The sequence below is a fragment of the Paramisgurnus dabryanus genome, chromosome 14 (assembly GCF_030506205.2).
Source record: "Paramisgurnus dabryanus chromosome 14, PD_genome_1.1, whole genome shotgun sequence".
NCBI classification, from domain to species: Eukaryota; Metazoa; Chordata; class Actinopteri; order Cypriniformes; family Cobitidae; genus Paramisgurnus; species Paramisgurnus dabryanus.
Genome location: NC_133350.1, coordinates 37,056,606 through 37,075,355, shown reverse-complemented (window position 1 = coordinate 37,075,355; position 18,750 = coordinate 37,056,606). Strand labels below are relative to the sequence as shown.

Below are 18,750 nucleotides of genomic sequence, written 5' to 3'. Positions count from 1 at the left end.
TCACGTGAAGCCTCTTTTTACAGTATGAAGGTTTTATATGTACAGTGGGGCAAAAAAGTATTTAGTCAGCCACCAATTGTTGAAGTTCTCCCACTTAAAAAGATGAGAGAGGCCTGTAATTTTTTTCAAAGGTACACGTCAACTATGAGAGACAAAATGAGAAAAAAAATCCAGAAAAATCACATTGTCTGATTTTTTAAGAATTTATTTGTACATTATGGTGAAAAATAAGTATTTGGTCAATAACAAAAGTTTATGTCAATACTTTGTTATATACCCTTTGTTGGCAATGACAGAGATCAAAGGTTTTCTGTAAGTCTCCACAAGGTTTTTACACACTGTTGCTGGTAGTTTGGCCCATTCCTCCATGCAGATCTCCTCTAGAGCAGTGATGTTTTAGGGCTGTCGCTGGGCAATACGGATTTTCAACTCCCTCCAAAGATTTTCTTTGGGGTTGAGATCTGGAGACTGGCTAGGCCACTCCAGGACCTTTCTTACGAAACCACTCCTTCTTTGCCTGGGCGGTATGTTTGGGATCACTGTCATGCTGAAAGATCCATCCACGTTTCATCTTCAATGCCCTTGCTGACAAAAGGAGGTTTTGAGTCAAAATCTCGCGATACATGGCCCCATTCATTCTTTCCTTAACGCGGATAAGTCATCCTGGTCCCTTTGCAGAAAAACAGCCCCAAAGCATGATGTTTCCACCCCCATGCTTCACAGTAGGTATGGTGTTCTTTGGATGCAACTCAGCATCTTTCTCCTCCAAACACAAGAAGTTGAGTTTCTCACAAAAAGTTATGTTTTGGTTTCATCTGACCATATGACATTCTCCCAATCTTCTTCTGGATCATCCAAAAGCTCTCTAGCAAACTTCAGACGGGTCCGAACATGTACTGGCTTAAGCAGGGGGACACGTCTGGCACTGCAGGATTTGAGTACCTGGCTGCGTAGTGTGTTACTGATGGTAGCCTTTGTTACTTTGGTCCCAGCTCTCTGCAGGTTATTCACTAGGTCCCCCCCTGTGGTTTTGGGATTTTTGCTCACCATTCTGGTGATCATTTTTACCCTACGGGATGAGATCTTGTGTGGAGCCCCAGATTTAGGGAGATTATCAGTGTTCTTGTATGTCTTCCATTTTCTAATAATTGTTCTCACAGTTGATTTCTTCATACCAAGCTGCTTACCTATTGCAGATTCAGTCTTCCCAGCCTGGTGCAGGTCTACAATTTTGTTTCTGGTGTCCTTTGACAGCTATTTGGTCTTGGCCATAGTTGAGTTTGGAGTCTGACTGTTTTAGGTTGTAGACAGGTGTCTTTTATACTGCTAACAAGTTCAAACAGGTGCCATTAATACAGGTAACAAGTGGAGGACAGAGGATCCTCTTAATGAAGAAGTTACAGGTCTGTGAGAGCCAGAAATCTTGCTTTTTGTTATTGACCAAATACTTATTTTCCACCATAAATTGCAAAACAATTCTTAAAAAATCAGACAATGTGATTTTCTGGAATTTGTTTCCTCATTTTGTCTCTCATAGTTGAAGTGTACCTATGATGAAAATTACCGGGCCCTCTCATCTTTTTAAGTGGGAGAACTTGCACAATTGGTGGCTGACTAAATACTTTTTTGCCATGCATATAATAATAAATAAATATAAATATAAATATATATATATATCTTTCTATTTCCTATTGAAGCGAAGCAGCTCACCTCATTTATGGTGCCTGCTTTCCTTCCGTGCCACACGCGCATAGTACGACAGGCAGCCGCTATTAACCTGCACCTGCATACAGTGGAACTGCATACAGTTGGCAGAAGTGGAGCATGAATACATTCTTGTGCAAAGAGGCTGTAAGAACATCCACATGAGAGAAATGACAACTTACAGCCATCACTTTATTGTTCCGAAAAAGTAGGGGACCCGTCTCGCATGATCAAAGTCACGCACCATTGTTTGCGTGCTCTGGTATTGTGAAGAAAGCCATGACTTCTGTCCCAAGGTCCTGTGTTGGGTGCGCGTTGTCGACGTGTGACGCTGACAACAGACGTGCCCCTCACAGGCTGGTGTGGGATTATGTCAATCCAAGAGGGTCAAAATCGCTGGGAAACTCCTCATCGGCTATGGCACTGTAATTGCCTTGGAAATGATGGTGGTATGGTAGGGACCCAGGCATTTCCTTCCAGACCTGAGGAGCCATCATGTGCTTATCCAGACAGACATCACATCAGTGGTTTTTTTAATTTCTAAGGAGGTCTGCAATCAAAGCCACACATCGTTGTCTGCGTGCTCTGGTGGTGTGGAGGAAACCTTGGTTTCTATCCTAAGGACTGTTTTGGGTGCACGCTGCTGGCTTGTGATGCTGACAACAGACGCATCCCTCACAAGCTGGAGTACAGTTATGGAAGGTTGAGGGGCTAATCACACCAAACGCGCTTTAAACGCTTGGAAACGCAAGACGCAACGCACTGCCTTTTTAAAAAAAGAGTAGTGCGATGTGGCTTTTTATATTGCTAGGCAACCACAGAGTGAGCTGTCAATCAAATATTAAGGTGTGAGCGCTCTTTTGCTGTAAACTGTCATATTAGCAGAAACTTTAAAAGGAGGGCGCTTGCTCTGACCTTGTTTGAGGGTGAGAGTTGCAGAAACAAGTAGGAGATAGTGTTGCTTTCGTCAACGAAAAGTATGACGAAATATAGTCGTCAACGAACCTTTTTCACGTGACGAAAACGAGACGAGACGTAACGAAAATGCTGGTCATGGGACGATGACTATAATAAAATGTATAATGCAATATTGTTGACGAATAAAAACGAGACTAAAAGTGGTTTACAAAATAAAAACTAAGCTAAAATGTCTCTTCATTTTCGTTGACCAAAACGAGACGAGACGAAATGTTATAACGTTATTTCGTCTTTTACCCATCTCAGCATCTCCGCGCCCCCACCACCTGACTGCAGGTGATCACGTGTGTTGTTGGCGCTGCGTAGATCAATCAAAACATGAAAGTACCGCGAGAGTGAGTAGAAAGCATGCGGGGCAGTCTGCTCTCGCGATGCTTTGATATCATACGCCTCCATTTGCACGTTAATGGGCATTTCAAACAGTGTACGCGGCAACCGCGAGACATGCGGAAAGCGGAGAAACGGGGGCGGTTACAGAGGTGAAGCGGAGTTGGTCCACAAGCCTTGCTCGTGCACCTAAGATCCTCTCCCTTTTACGGACACGACTCTTCATGGCAGTCGCTGTTGAAGATAAACACATTTCCACTAAATGCTGCACAAAACGCTTCCACTACATGAGAAACGCTGTAGCCGCGCGGCGATTCCGACCGGAAAGATGCAGCATTCTGGCTCCAAATGTAAAAGAAAAGTCCAAAATAAATCCCGTGCATCACTTTCAGGTCAGTTCAACAAGCCTGTTAAAATCTATAGCTTTGATTGCTGACACCACCAGTATAACAATGTACAAATTTATATCATGTAACAGTTGTTTAAATGACATTGTGCTGCGTTGCGTTTTGAAACATTGTAAATATATCTATGCTAAAGACATTCGTTGTTTTGTATATGCTTAATAACTACACTTATTTATTATTTAAATAAACAAAACATACTTCGCCGAATACTTGAGTATTAAATCAATCAAACACCTGTACTGTTGAGAACATAACCATGCATACCAACTTTGCTTTTCTTAATAGACATCTGATGTTTTCTTAAAGCTGACTTTTAATTTACTTACAAGAAAAACATTTAGTAATTCTCCAAAATTGCTTGAATTTATACTGACATTTAAGATCAGCTTTGTCACATTAGATTAAGCCAAAGTCCATTAGGTACACTGGTGGTAACGTACAGATGCAGAAATATAAACTATAATAATATATAATTACATATGTATGATTGTAGTTTGTGCTGCTGTCAAAATACAATTATAAATGTTAACAATAGCATATTTCTATTCTCACACATACTATAGTTGTGTGTGACCCATTTGACCTTGTGTGTGTGTGTGTGTGTGTGTGTGTGTGTGTGTGTTTGCTTAGACTAATTTTGTTTTGATTATGTAGACTTTTATGTAGACTCTTACGAACAGTCAAGTCACTCACTCAGAGGATAGTAAAATAAATATCTATTCAAATCAGAGCATCTTCCATGTCTGGAATGGATGTACTCTTGGGTCTATAAGGTAACAATATAACTTTTGTTTGAAATGGGTTTGGCTAAAAGAAAATATTGTTTTGTCTATAATACTATTAGGTCATTATACTATATGGGTTAAATAGAATTGCATTACTAAAAAGAGACTAAATACAATATCACTGACTAAAACTAGACTAAAATGTCATCAGTTTTCGTCGACTAAAACTAGACTAAAATAGTAATGGATAAGTCTGACTAAAATAAGACTAAAATGGCAAGAATTTTAGTCGACTAAAACTTGACTAGACTAAAAAGAGTATGACGTGACTAAAACTAATAAAAACTAAAATGACAGCTTGACACAAAGACTAGACTAAAACTAAAATGAAAACAGGCTGCCAAAAACAACACTAGTAGGAGAGAGTGAGCGAGTGGAGTCTGGTTCTTCAAAGCAACTGTAAACTTACACTCACTGCCCATAGAACATCATTAAAAAAGGCGCCTGCAACTGCCATAAATGCATTTGGTGTGATTGGCCCCCGAGAAGACCAAATTAACATTATCGTCTTTGGGATAAATGGCATTTGCGGTCTCTGGAAAAACTGTGCTCATTGACGATCCCAGGCCACTTGCATATGGCAGATGCCCTGTAAGGCAAAGCCCATTGCCGGGGAGTTGAGACTCCAGACAGGTGTGGTGTACATCTGGAGAGGATGTGGACGCGCAGAGGTGGATCTGTTTGCTTTTCAGGACACCACACACTGCCCGATGTGGCTTTCTCTTCTTTACCCCAATCACTCTGCCACAGAAGTTCTGGAGTAAGTTTGCCAGGGATATGGTAGCTGTCGGGTTGGCCTCTGAGGCTCAGGTCTCCCAACTGAGGTTGTGTAGACCATACTTTACTCCTGACAAACCCAGTCAACTGCCCTGTTGTTGTGGTGCTGAGGTTTCTGTAGGAGCAATTATCTGCTGGCTTAAAGGTCTTGACACACCGGGACGTTTTTCGTGCGCGTTTATCGTCGGCGTTTAACGTGACGTTTTTTTGCTTTCACACCCAGACGATTTTTACTGGCGCTGAGCCGAGTGAGGTGCAAATTCACCCCTGGACGTTAGATGGCGCTTAATACAAAACAGATTTATGCCGGTACACAAGGGGGCGCAGCTAAACTTTATGCTTCTGTTCTGACACTCACTTGTCACACAGAAGAAGAAAGCCACACGCTAGTCAATAACAAGTCATATGCTTGCTTTTAACAAAACATGGATATTACTAGTAGCAGCTCGATTTCTAACAGCAGCAACTATACAAAGACTACTTCAACTCACCATCAGCTACTTGACAGTATGATCATTTGAACCATGATCTTCTCAGATAAAAGCAAACTGTGCATTCGTGTTATAGTCATTATAATTACCATTTTGAAAACGGTGTGTTTATTATATATATATATATATATATATATATATATATATATATATATATATATATATATATATATATATATATATATTCTTTGTACAAACAATATCTCCGTGAGCTTAAATACATTTGTTAAATCAAATCTATTTGATTCGATTCTATTATCAGCACTCTCCACATAAAATTAACTATTTTGATAGAACACGTTATATCAAAATTAAAGCTCTTTCACAAAATATAAGGTAATGGGTGATCCGATGTGTGTATTTTTAACTAATCTTTTACAAGCACTTTCTCTTGTTAACAATTTTCTCACATTTCCTCCCAAATGTATTGTATTTTGTGATTTTGCTAAAGAAGTAGGTATGTAGTTATTACAATAAGAGGTCAACAATACTGATGTACAAATATATGCATAGTGTCAAAATGGCACGTTATTTACAATTCGTTTTTTAATCAAACATTTATTTTTGTGAATGAACTGCAGTTTGCAATAACAATCAGAGACATGACAGTAAAATCAAATAAAACAGGAGTCAGAAATGTTGGTCCAGAAAAGTCACAATGACTTTAGTGCAACTGAACGGTAGTGCAAATCAACATTTAGAAATTAGACATTTTCAAATGAATTTCTTAAATGTATAATCACTTAAAATACATAAGTAAATTGGTATATAATAAACATTAATTTGTGTGAACAAGAACTGGCAGAGCTGTAGAGCAAAAAAGTCACAATGATAGAAGTCTAAGTGAACTGTAGTGCAAATAAACATATGTATGAAATGTACATGTTCAACTGTATTTCTTGAATGTATAAACATAAAAAAAACCTAAATAAAATGGTATATAATAAACATCTATAGGTGTGACCAAAAACTGGCAGAGTGCTCCTTCTGTGCTCCTCTTTCTTCTGTGCACTGCTTTAAATTTTTTCCCTTTAGCATCTTTTAATAAGAGGTACTTCTCCAGAGGTTTGTCTCGGACTGTTTTCTTTTGTTTAGATTGGACCTTGTCACGGCTGGTGTTGGATGATCCTGAAGACGTGCTTGCTGGGGCCTCCTCACTTTTGCTCACATCATTTTTAGCAGAAATATTGCTGTGAACACTGTAAAGATAAATGTAGTTTTCATCAGAATCAATCTTTCACACTGAGGGCCATGCCACGATATCCATGAGGTCAATATTTGATTACAAATGTAATTTAGATTCATGGTATTTCATCTGACTAAACAAACTAGGTTACCTATACACAGAACACAAATTAACCTCCTAAAACCCAACCTTTGGTTTGGCTTGCATTTTAGATTTCTTCCAGTTATTTTGGGGTAAGGAAGAAGCAATGAATATAATAACCAAATATTTTTATTTGAACATGAAGCAGTGTAATTGTCCACGTTTGTGTACAACAGGTTCCAGTTACACACAAAGTATTATGGTGCAAACAACAAAACGTGATATCACACGGTGTACAGGGAACATGCATGGTATGAAGTTAATCACTGTTCAATGTCAGTGCATTACATATCATAATGTAATGCACCAATATTCATTTTTATTACTTGCAGTTATAATGTAAATTTGCACTACTGGTCCGTTCAATACACTACTGGACTGTCTATTTCATACTCCCTGTTCATTTGCACTGATGGACTACTTGAAATGCATCGTTTACACCCCTGTACTATGTAATGAATATTAGAATAACTATTCACTGCACAATAACTTATGCCATTGCACTCTTAACTGACTAGTTACAATCCAAATTCATTCATGCACTACCTAAATATTAATTTCACTCCTGTTCTGTATAGTTTAATTTATTATGTACATATCCATTTGTAAATTTCTGTATATTATGTTCATAGTACCAACCACAGTAAATTGTTCCATCGTATTACATAATCCTGCACCTATGCAAATACTGATATCCTGCACTGCTTTTGCACTTCTGGTTAGACCTAACGTTAAACTGCATTTTGTTGCCTTGTACTTGTGTAATGACAATAAAGTTGAATCTAATCTAATCATATAGCCCACACAGCTATGTATTGTTATGTTCTTATATATATCACGTTACCTTCGAAATTCAGTCGATGTTGTGAGGAACTCCGACACCTTCATAAACCTCCACAGCCTCGATGCTTCCTTGTGTGTTGTTTACCTGTTCCACGTGCTCCGCAAGACCATTTTGTGCTTGAGCGCCACCAAGTCGTGTTTTACTGGAACTTCAGCAGCGCCAGGCACGTGAACAAAAGCGCCAATCTCATTGGTCGGCCAACTTTTAACGCGCCGCGTCAAACCAAAAAAACGTGTCCCACGCGTTTTTCTGAAAATGACGCATTTGCGCCTCGCGCTTTTCGCGTGGGTGTGCGCACTCACATTGGCGCTCGTTCTTGAGTCACGAGACGTTAAACGTCGACGATAAACGCGCACGAAAAACGTCCCGGTGTGTAAAGACCTTAACTCCTTCCACTCTTAAGGTTTAGGTGGCTGCTGTCTCTGCCTACCAAACTCCTTTGGGATCGAGGACGAGACAAGAAAAGGGAAACAAAATCCTATTAGCCTAGGTGCCGTTCGCATATAATGCAAGTGTCATACAGTATTGTGGTTTAATATCAGCTCCGTTCAAGGCAGGCTAACTATTGCGGCATAATTATATTACTCAGGCGAGTTATGTGAATGCCTTGTTCTGGACAAGCTAACCATTGCGGAATAAGTAAATTTACTAGACAAATTATGTGAATGCTTAGTGAAAGCGAAATGTGTTTAGTTTAGATTTAAAGTGACCGACTGTGTCTGATTCTCAAAATGTTTTTGTCAAATCATTCTAGAGCTTAAAGGCTAAATGTACGCTCACACCGCTGCCAACTTGGACGCCCGGTCAAGGACACTTGTCAAAAAATAAGTTTGTTGACGGTTTGGCCGCTCTGAAGTCTGTTTTCTCTGAACTAATGTTTTGGTAGGAACGAATGTTTACATCATATGGTTCTCCGGAATCAGCCAGCGAAGAACGTTTAGGCTGTATTCCGATTGGTTGCTGCCGTTTTGCCGCTGAACCACATCATAGTTCATTACCATAAAGTTGAGCTTCTTTCAACCTTCTGATTGATGCTCTGGTCGCTCAAAACGGCCAAAACACGACGAGGATGCATTTGACGCTCATAATTTGCAGGCGATAGAAGCCAGCTTCCATTGTAAATGAATGACTTCCGGTAACTTTGGAAGCTCAAGTCGGCGGTGGTGTGAACGTACAGTAAGTAGGAAAAGAATCGACCACCTTTAGACAATTTTGATACTCTAGGGCAGGAGTCTCCAACACGTCGCTCGCGTGTCTTAATTGCAGGTAGCTCGCTCATGTTTTTTTTTTGTGGTTATGGTGGCATTTGGATGTCTGGTTAGTGTTACATGCGCCTGTGAGTGCGTAGAGTGCATCATATAAAAAGCGCATCAGTTTGTGTTTATTAACCCTTTGGTTTCACTTCATCACGCAGCTTTTCCTGTTGGAGGTTTCTGTTAAAAAACATTTATTTCATTGATAATCTAGTATGTGTTCATTTTATTATATGCTATATACATTATCTAAAAGATTTAGGTATTACGTGACACAAGTAGCTCTCGACCACTTTTATTTATTAGAAAGTAGCTCTCCAATGAAAAAAGGTTGGAGACCCCTGGTCTAGGGATAAATAAGTGACCAGAATTTTGTGACCGCAGTGTACGTGATGGATTGTATTCTGATAGTAGTTCTCTAAGATACGAAGGTGCCTGGCCATTTAAGGATTTATAGGTGATTAGGAATATTTTAAAATGTATGCGATATTTAACTGGTAACCAGTGTAAAGATAACAAAATTGGGCTTATATGGTTATACTTCTTAGATCTTAGATTTTTTTGATATTTCTAAGATGGAAGAATGCTATGCGGCAGAGGTGGAGATATGATTATAAAAAGATAGATTGCTGTCGAACATTACACCTAGGTTCAAGACTCACATGTATTTTAACATAAAATAAGATAATAAAAGGTCACGTTTTTCCTGATCCCATTTTTCAAACTTTAGTTAGTGTGTAATGTTGCTGTAAGAGCATAAATAGTACCTGGAAAATGATACAGTTCAAAGTTCACTGCCAGGCGATATTTTATTTTTTTAACAGAATTCCCCTTTCAAAGGCTACAGCGAACAGTCAGTTTGGACTACAGCCCTCTTCTTCCCAATTGAATGACGTCAAAGCAAGAGTGTTTGACTAAACTCCACCCACAGGAATATGTCAGTCACCAGCTAAACTCAAACGGCTCTGGCAAAGCTAAGCTGCTGTCGAATCACAACGCACTTAACAAGCTATACAATCAGAACTCGTTACGTATTTCTGAAGGAGGGACTTCATAGAACAAGGAAGACATCAGCACGTTTTTAGGAGAGTGAAACAGTGTTATAGAGATAAGTAAATTGTGTGAAAAAGAATTTGCTTTTTTACACGTGAAACATGAACACATGTTTATATTGCGCAATGTAAACACAATCAAAGCTTCAAAAACACAGGAAGAATGGGATCTTTAAAGGCAAGACGGAGGCTGTCTAATGAACAAAGCGGTTTCTCAATTTGTGCGTTTCCCATTTGAATGGTCAGCGTACGAGGCGGTTGCTCCTTGCGCTGGGACCTGTAGTAGCCTTTAGCTTCAATTTCAATACAATTATGTTATAATCTGTTGCATATTATGTCGTGGATATATCCCTCCAAGGCATACTGCAGTCCCTTTTGTCTTGCTCTCTCAGATATTTCACCTGTTCAGCAAAAATGACTCCTTGGGAATGTCTGACACCGGTGCATACATGCTGCAATAGACTTGCCAGGCGTGAAAGCTTGACAGGCGTAGCAACAGTAACTATGGAGGGTGGGGCTTAGCAAAGGAATACCACATGTCACCACAGTTTTTGTTGTTTTACTTGTGTAGATGCATGATTGTCCATTTTAAGGTCTTTGTTCTGACGCGTTATTTGTACTTGAATACAGATAGGCAATAAAACATTAATGTCCATAACTTGTAGATTATGCACATGCCATTTTTGTCAGTAAGTTTACAAATTTTATTTTACCCTCAACAGTTATATAACAGTGTGGATGTTGTATTTAAATGAAATAAAAATGTCAAAAGATAGTTTAATGCTTTGAAAAATATGCAAAATATGTTTCAAAAATTAAGCAAGTTGAAATTCTTATACAATATGGGTATGAACAAAAGATGTTTCTAAAGAAATTTATATTTGGTGGACCTAAACAGAAATCATGACTTTTACAAGATTCATGGAAGTTTTCACTATATAAAGGCTTTTTAAATTAAAAATTTTTTTAATAAAACTATTATGAAGAGGCAGCAATAAAAACCTGCTTTCAGAGACACCTGCTGGAATCCCAAGAACCCCTCAATACAGCATCCTTCAGTGCACAAAGCTGTATTTCTACTCCTTCCCCAAATCAAAACTTGCAAAAATGAAACATTTGTTGTGAGCTCAGAATACAAGAAGACTATTTTCAAACAGTTTTATTTATTGACATGCCATAATACACAGAATAATGTAGATGAATGTTATTCTGGATGGATGGTGAATAGCCACTATGTTCAAACAAGACTGTAACATTAGGGAGAGGTGGCAGAGTAATGATTTGGACTGGAATATTGGGAAGTAATTTTGGGTAGGTCCCTTTAGGGTCTCTGATGGTGTAAAATTGACATCTAGAAGATATGTAGAGTTTCTTAAGGATTGTTTTTTCACAATGTTATATAAAGGGAATCATGTCTTCTAAAATAAATGTAATTTCATGCAGGATAATACACCATCCCATGCTGCAAAAAGCATCACTGACTATTTTAATTCATATGGGCATAAAATAAGAAAGAAATCACGGTGTGACCACCATCATCCTCTGACGTCAATCCTCTTAAGAGCCTGTGGAGCATCATTAAATGAAAGATCTGTGAGGTGGACAGCCCTATAATTCGAAACATCAACTTAGGGATACAATTCAAGCGCCTTCAAGTGAAATAAAAACAAAACTGTACTTACAAGTTTACTGAATGGGAGAGTTAAAGTCATGTAAAAGGTATGCTTGTATATTATTATGCAACTTGTGTAAATACATTATTTTACATTGTGTTTATTTTTTATTTTTTGAAAAAATTATCTTTCCATGCAGCACATTTGACAGATGTCTGTTTTTGGATAATTTTAGTCCATTATATCAATATAAATTTGGTTAAATTGCATTCTGCATAATAATTTGGAACAGCATATTTTGCTTATTAGGGGTCAAGCACCGAAGGTGCTGAGACACCTATTGTTATTGTCAGTATTATTATTAGGGGTCAAGCACCAGAGGTGCAAAGGCACCTATTGGAATTGTCAGTATTATTATTCTGCATCTTCTTCCCCAATGGGAGTCTATGGCAGCCCTATGAACCGTATGTAGGAAAATGATGAAATTTGGCACAGTTGTAGTGGTGGTCATAAATAGTCATGTGACCAAATATGGGGTCTCTAGCACTAACTCTATAGCGCCACCAGCAGTGCAAAAATTCAATGTTCAAATGGTTATAACTGCTGATCCGCTTGATCTATGAAAATTCTACTTAGTACACGTGATTGCTCTCCTCATGCTTGTTGCTTTTAATACCTTACAGTAAAACTCCACCCATTACAGTAGTGGCCATTTTGAAATGTACAGTATTCCGTTTATTCGCTACTCCTCCTTCAAATTTGGTTCAATTGTTATGAAATTTGGCACAGATGATCTTTGGAGTAAGCCGCATAGAAATGACTGAACAGAATTTTGATATTTATCTTTGTTCAAAAGTAATAAATGCGCAAACTTAACGAGGTTGATTCAAAAATGGTTCTGAAGCTGTAGCTCGGTCATTCTTTGATCAATTGAAATGAAATTTGGTACAATTCATGTGGACCATGAACTTGGGGTCATGAGATATGGGTCATGAGATATGAAAATAGGCTATTTTTGCCCATAACTTCTGAACTTTTTGAAAATTATGATCTTGATGTCTATGGATTGCTTACCTCATGCCGCATCTGTCGATGTGTATTATGCCGGGTTTGACCGAACCGCCTGTCCGCCATTTTGAAATTTCACATAATTTGTTATATTTTTTTAACTATTTGACATATCCGCACAAAAATTAGTAAGGAGCTTCGACATGATGTTCTGAAGGTACCTGGGAAGTCGGAGTACAGCGCCACCTAGGGGTTATAAACTATAACAGTTCTTATGGAACTGCTTATAACTTTTGAATACTTTGTCTGATATTAATATCTTTGTGAAATTGTATTCACTGGTTTATGCCGATTGCAACGATACCTCGTTTGTCATTTTCCAACATTCTGTTCATGTGTTATTGTAAAGCATATGGTAGATGATTTTTACGCTACTCCTTTTACAAATTTTGTTTATTTTATGCCAGGTGCTGCTCGTATAATGTTTGTTGCAATCCGCACAGAAATGACCGAACATATTTTTGATATTCTGTTCTCTTTCTTAGAAACACCACTCCAAAGTTGACCGTGCCTGTGACGTTGTCTATTTGTCATTAGTGATGGTCGTTTTCGAAGCACTGCTTCATGAGGCTTCGAAACATTTACGAATCTTTTGTTTCGAATCAGTGGTTCGGAGCGTGTTTCAAACTGGCCCAAGTCACGTGATTTTAGCAAACGAGGCTTCATTACGTCATAACTGTTTCGAAACGTTTCGAAAATCCGACGATTCACCACTAGGGGGAGTTGATCACATGACCAGTGTCTAATATGTTTCGGTGAACTCGGGTCAGTTTTATTATAAAAGTTCATAAAACATTTATCCTTCTGACTAATTACACTGCCATTTTGTCTATTTATTGTTTATAGACAGATTTAATGACAAAAATGTCCATAATTAAAAGGGTAGTTAGTTTTAATGATTTGTTTGCCCTAAATAAAACAAAAAACACATAATACACTTTGAACTATGTCTTAACTCTTTCACCGCCAGCATTTTTAAAAAAAGTTGCCACCCAGCGCCAGCGTTTTTCATGATTTTCACCAAAGTTTAATGCCTTCCAGAAAATGTTCTTCTTTAAATATATAAACATACAATATACCAAATGAAAGAACAGACCCTCTGCTTTCAAACAAAAAAAAACCGTTTCATCCTACCTTTAGTGGTTCTTTTGCAATCAGCTTTTGAATATGGGTAGGTTTCTGCAAAAACACCATATTTTGAGCAAAAAGCAGAGATAATTCCATTTTTATGACGGATTTTTCATAGAGATCCCATTCAGAGCGATCTTTAAAACAGACACGGACATGCAGCAGCTTGCCATAGGGCAATACTTCCGGTTTTAAAAAGTTGCGGAAGGGTAATAATAGCGGTATTGCGGAAAGACGGAAAATCTCGTCATTGGCGGGGAAGCGTTTTCTCTTAATTGACGAGATATCTCGTCAATGGCGGGGAAAGAGTTAATTAAGTTAAATAATTTTTTTAAACATATTGTAATAAAAATCTTGCTTTTTTTTTTAAAAAAGTCTAAAATGTTTGGCCATATCTGCTTTACACTATTTTGACCAGCAGGGGTCGCCAGCGTGTGTGCTGTTTCGAACTGCTTCGAAAAACTGAATCAATTTTCGAAGCAATTGGTTCATTTGATTCGAAGCTTCGAAAAGCTTCGTTTCTCCCATCACTATTTGTCATAGTAAATTAATGTGACTGTATATTACATTGTATAGCATTACTATACAGAATGATCTTCTTGTCTTCAATCTCACTTGAACTTTTTGATTCTCATATACATTGAATTTCTTTTAGTTCTGCTCTGCACTGTCAGTTCTGCATCTGTGTTGATTGGCATATGTCAATCCTTGCAGCACCTAAGCTGTTTTTTTGCTGCCCCTTGAGCTGTGTTAACTGTGTTGCTCATCTAGTTAACCACATGCCATGAGATTCTGAGGTCATGGGTTTGAATCCCATGTGCAGTGATATTTTGTCTTAACTTTTTTCTCACTTTTGTATTTCAGTTATTTGTGCTCGCTACTCCTTTTACAAATTTTGTTTATTTTATGCCAGGTTCTGCTCGTATAATGTTTGGAGCAATCCGCACAGACGTGACTGAACAGATTTTTTTCTGCTGCATGTCAAATTTTTGAGAAATACCTCTGTAAAGCGGGCCGTGCTCTGTAAAGCGTCATGCTGTCCCTTTGTCATATTAAAAAGAATCTGACAAAATTTGCCTGTGTCGTTCATTATTGTACAAAATGTTCTTCACGAATTCACTGCCATTTAAGTTATCTGATTGCCCTACACTTTGTATTTCTGTTTATTTTTGCTTTGTTGTGTTATTTCTGCACTTTCAGTGATTGGAATGTCAATGTTTGCAGCTTTGAAGCCTCTTTTCCACAGCCTTTCAACCCATGATTACTCAGTGGTGCATGTTGCAAGTGCAATGCTTTGGGAACCTGAGGTCATGGGTTCGAATTCCATGTGTAGTGGTATTTTGTTTTGTGATTCTCATACTATACATTGTATTTCAGTTATTTGTGCTCTCTGTTGTCATTTCTACACTTTTGGTAATTGCTGGATATCAATGTTTATAGCTGTAAATCTGTATTCTATAGCTTGGACACACCAACTCAGTAGTTTAATGGTTTACTCAGTGGCGCATACGGTAAGCTCCATGCTTTGGGAACCTGAGGTCATGGGTTCGAATCCCAGCTCTTACTTTCACTTATTGAGATTTCCTTTTGTGTTCCCTTTAACACGTTCTTCTCGACCTGTCTGGTTTTCCACACGTGTTATATTTTTGCCATCTTTACTAATGTTGTTCCACACTGCAGTGGTTCTGTTCTGCATTTGCTTTGCTTCGTGTTCGGGCTCTGTATTGCGCGCTTTCTGCGCTTTGCTGCGTCATATGGTGTTTGCTGTGCTTTGTGTGCTCATTGTGCTGAAGGTGCTTGGCCCCACAATTGCTGCTTGCACCTATATTTTTTCAAAATTTTTTCATTTAAATAGAATAACATCCACACTGTCATATAACTGTTAAGGGTCAAATAAAATCTGTCAACTTACTGAATGTATTGGAAAAATAAATAAAAATGGCATGTGTAATTTGGAACGCTGTATAGTTGGATATTCCAATCTATTTATTTTGTCCCTTTTTTGATTCCAAATTTAAACAGCAATAAACAATAAAGAAAATAAAAGAAGCATCTTTCTACTCAAGTTCAGATATGGTGACAACGGTGATGTTCAAAAAGTTTGTTTGACCTTGCTCCTTCACGCACACCTGCTGTGGTAATTCGACACCATAAATACATCAAGGGCCCTCTATTGGCGTGAAAGAAAACAACACAACCAACATCAATCAAATTCCTCCTACAACTTGTTTGGCCCAAAACTGTTCATTTCACGAGTTTGCATTAACATGTAATCGAAAGGGAATAAGATAAAGCATATTTGGCGTGGTGTCCGAGGCCGAGCTCGGAACTTTAGCCCGAACCCAGAGTTCTCCCCTCTCTTTAACTGTGATAAATGAATCTAGATGAAATGTGAGGTGATGGGTTGGAGGAGGAATGCTGCAAAAAATCTGTCACGGGACAGAGGCGAGAGACTGCTATTTATAGGCACCTCTTTGCATTGATTGGTTGGATCACATGACCATGCTCCTCCCGAACTTAGTTAAATAAACTTCATTAAAATACCCGTTTAGCCCACTGTCAAGAATCCCATCATACTTGTACCAATAATTTCACCTGTAGACTGCTGACACAAAAACTATAATTACATAGATGATAATAACTGAAAGAAGAATTTTATGTGGAAGGATACTTTTTGGCAATGTCAAGCACAGGACCTTGTCCAGATACCAGCACACACTTGTCATGGTATTTCTTGAACATCCTCAAAGGGCTGTGAGACATCATGACTTGATCTTGCAATATCTAGAGACCAAACAAAGAGGCGTTGACCGTTTATACACAAACTTTAATTAATTTTGAGTGCTACATACATAAAGGGCTACATTGCTATAGCACTTGACGTATAAGGCAGTAAGATGCTTTAATAAAATGATATGAATATAACCTCAAAATCAAGCAGCCAAGAACATAAAAAAAACTTACATGAACACCCAGTATGTGAGACAGCTGATCTGCCTTCTTCTGCCGTAAACAGTTGCCAGCATTTGTGACAAAGACGACGGGAACCAAAAACTGCCCTTTTGAATCCACCAGCTTCTGGAAGGCTCTCTTTGCTGCTGGGATCGGGGTCTTTCCTCGAACCAAGACTCCATCAATGTCAAACAACAATCCAAAGGTGGGCTGATGCTGTTAAAGAGATTACAAAATGAGTCTTGTCCCTAGATTAATCAACAGTAAACAACTATTAGAATACTGTATTTTAGATAATTAAGCATTTTTCCTGCATCACAGTAAAAGGAATCTGGGAGGGGAACTGGGTGCTTATTTTACACATATGCATTTGGGAGACACTATCATCCAGAGCAACATACAGTGCATTTACACACACATATTTGTTTTATGTGTGTGTGTGTGTGTGTTCTCTGGAAATCCCCCATGACCTAACACAATGCTCTACCAGTTGAGCTACAGAAACTCAGGTCATTCTAATTACAGTACACAACAATAACATCACAATGCACAAAATCCTAAACTTTTAACACTTAATTTAACAGTGTCTGTTAAGCTTACATATTTCACATGTACTTACTATAGTTATAACAGTAATTATGCATAATTACATGCAGCTAACCTTACACCAAACCCTTATCCTTACCTAGGGTTGGGAAAAAATCGATTTGATTTTAAAATCGAGTTCAAATCGATTCATGTTTATTTTTAGATTTTTCTTCTCCCCCTCTGCAGTATAGCGCAGTACATACATTTTGCATTTGCCAAATCTTCCTTTCTTTAGGGTTTCCGTAGCACGCTCCCTGCGGCGCAGCCCTCTGCCCCTCCCCTCTCCCGAGGGCAGCGCATGGATACACAAAAATATGGCAAAAACAGCTGGCGGAAGAGAGCAGCTCCTTCCAAAAAAAATTTCTTTGAGTCGTGTGGAGTTGGTTTGGATTCACGTAAATTTCATGTTGATGCATTTTAATTAAATAAAATAAATATATATATATTTTTAAATATATGTACAGTTTGCAATTATTTTGTTTTAAATGGGGGCAGGGAAAAATCGAATCGCAAATCTAGTTTTTTTAATTTAATAAAAATCACAGATTTTTTTAGGGGGACAAATCACCCAGCCCTATCCTAACCCTACAATAAATACATGTTATTTATTAAAGCTGCAAGCAGCGATTGAAGGGCCCTCGCACGCATGAAATCCACTACGCAATAGCCTTAGGAAAAAAGTGCAAAGCGGAGATTTGAATTTAATATAGTATATATATATAGGTGCATATTCAGAGAAATGTTGATATGCCAGACCGCCTTTTGGCAGCAGGTGACGCTATAATTGTAAGTAAATATTGCCTTTTTGATTTGTTCAGGCCAGAACCCTTGTCAATTGTATGAAGTCTGAGACACGTCAGACATTGTATGCCTTAGTAACAGCAGCTTTGCCAGGCTGCCACAGACACTGTTCTCTTGAAATTTTGCAGGTGGCGCTGTCGAGCCATTTCTACCTGCCCAATTGTGCTTATACCACATGTACATTTTCACCACTTCTAATGCGTGTGCACATTTTTGAGCATGTTAAGGCCCTCAAAAATTTGATTCATTTCAGAAAATAATACTAAACTGAGCAAAAACAAAAAGGCTTTACACCCACCTGCCTCTCAGTGCTCCGGCCCTAATTATAAATTTGTATTATGTTTTCACTGTCCTAAAAACGGTCTGATGTTTTCCTTGTTCTATGAAGTCCCTCCTTCAAAAATACGTAACGAGTTCTGATTGTATAGCTTGTTTAGTGTGTTGTGATTCAACAGCAGCTTAGCTTAGCAGTTCGGTTTGAGCTTAGCTGGCAACTGACATATTCCCGTGGGCGGAGTTTAGTCAAAAATTCTTATATTGACGTCATTCAACAGGGAATTAGAGGGCTGTAGTCCAAACCAGCCATTCGGTGTAGGCTTTAAAAAGGAAAATCTGTTAAAGAAAATATATTGCGTGGCAGTGAACTTAACAGATA

At 38.3% G+C, this 18,750-nt stretch overlaps 1 protein-coding gene across 1 annotated transcript in view; it reads right to left on the bottom strand.

Annotated features, from left to right (window-relative positions):
* LOC135758157 (haloacid dehalogenase-like hydrolase domain-containing 5) overlaps positions 1–18,750 on the bottom strand; it is a 127,267-nt gene that overhangs the window by 15,126 nt on the left and 93,391 nt on the right. The window contains exons 2-3 of the mRNA XM_065273015.1: positions 16,719–16,922; positions 16,426–16,538 (exon numbers count right to left, since the gene is read on the bottom strand). Coding sequence (XP_065129087.1) covers positions 16,426–16,538; positions 16,719–16,922 — 317 coding nt within the window. The remainder of the gene's footprint in view (positions 1–16,425; positions 16,539–16,718; positions 16,923–18,750) is intronic.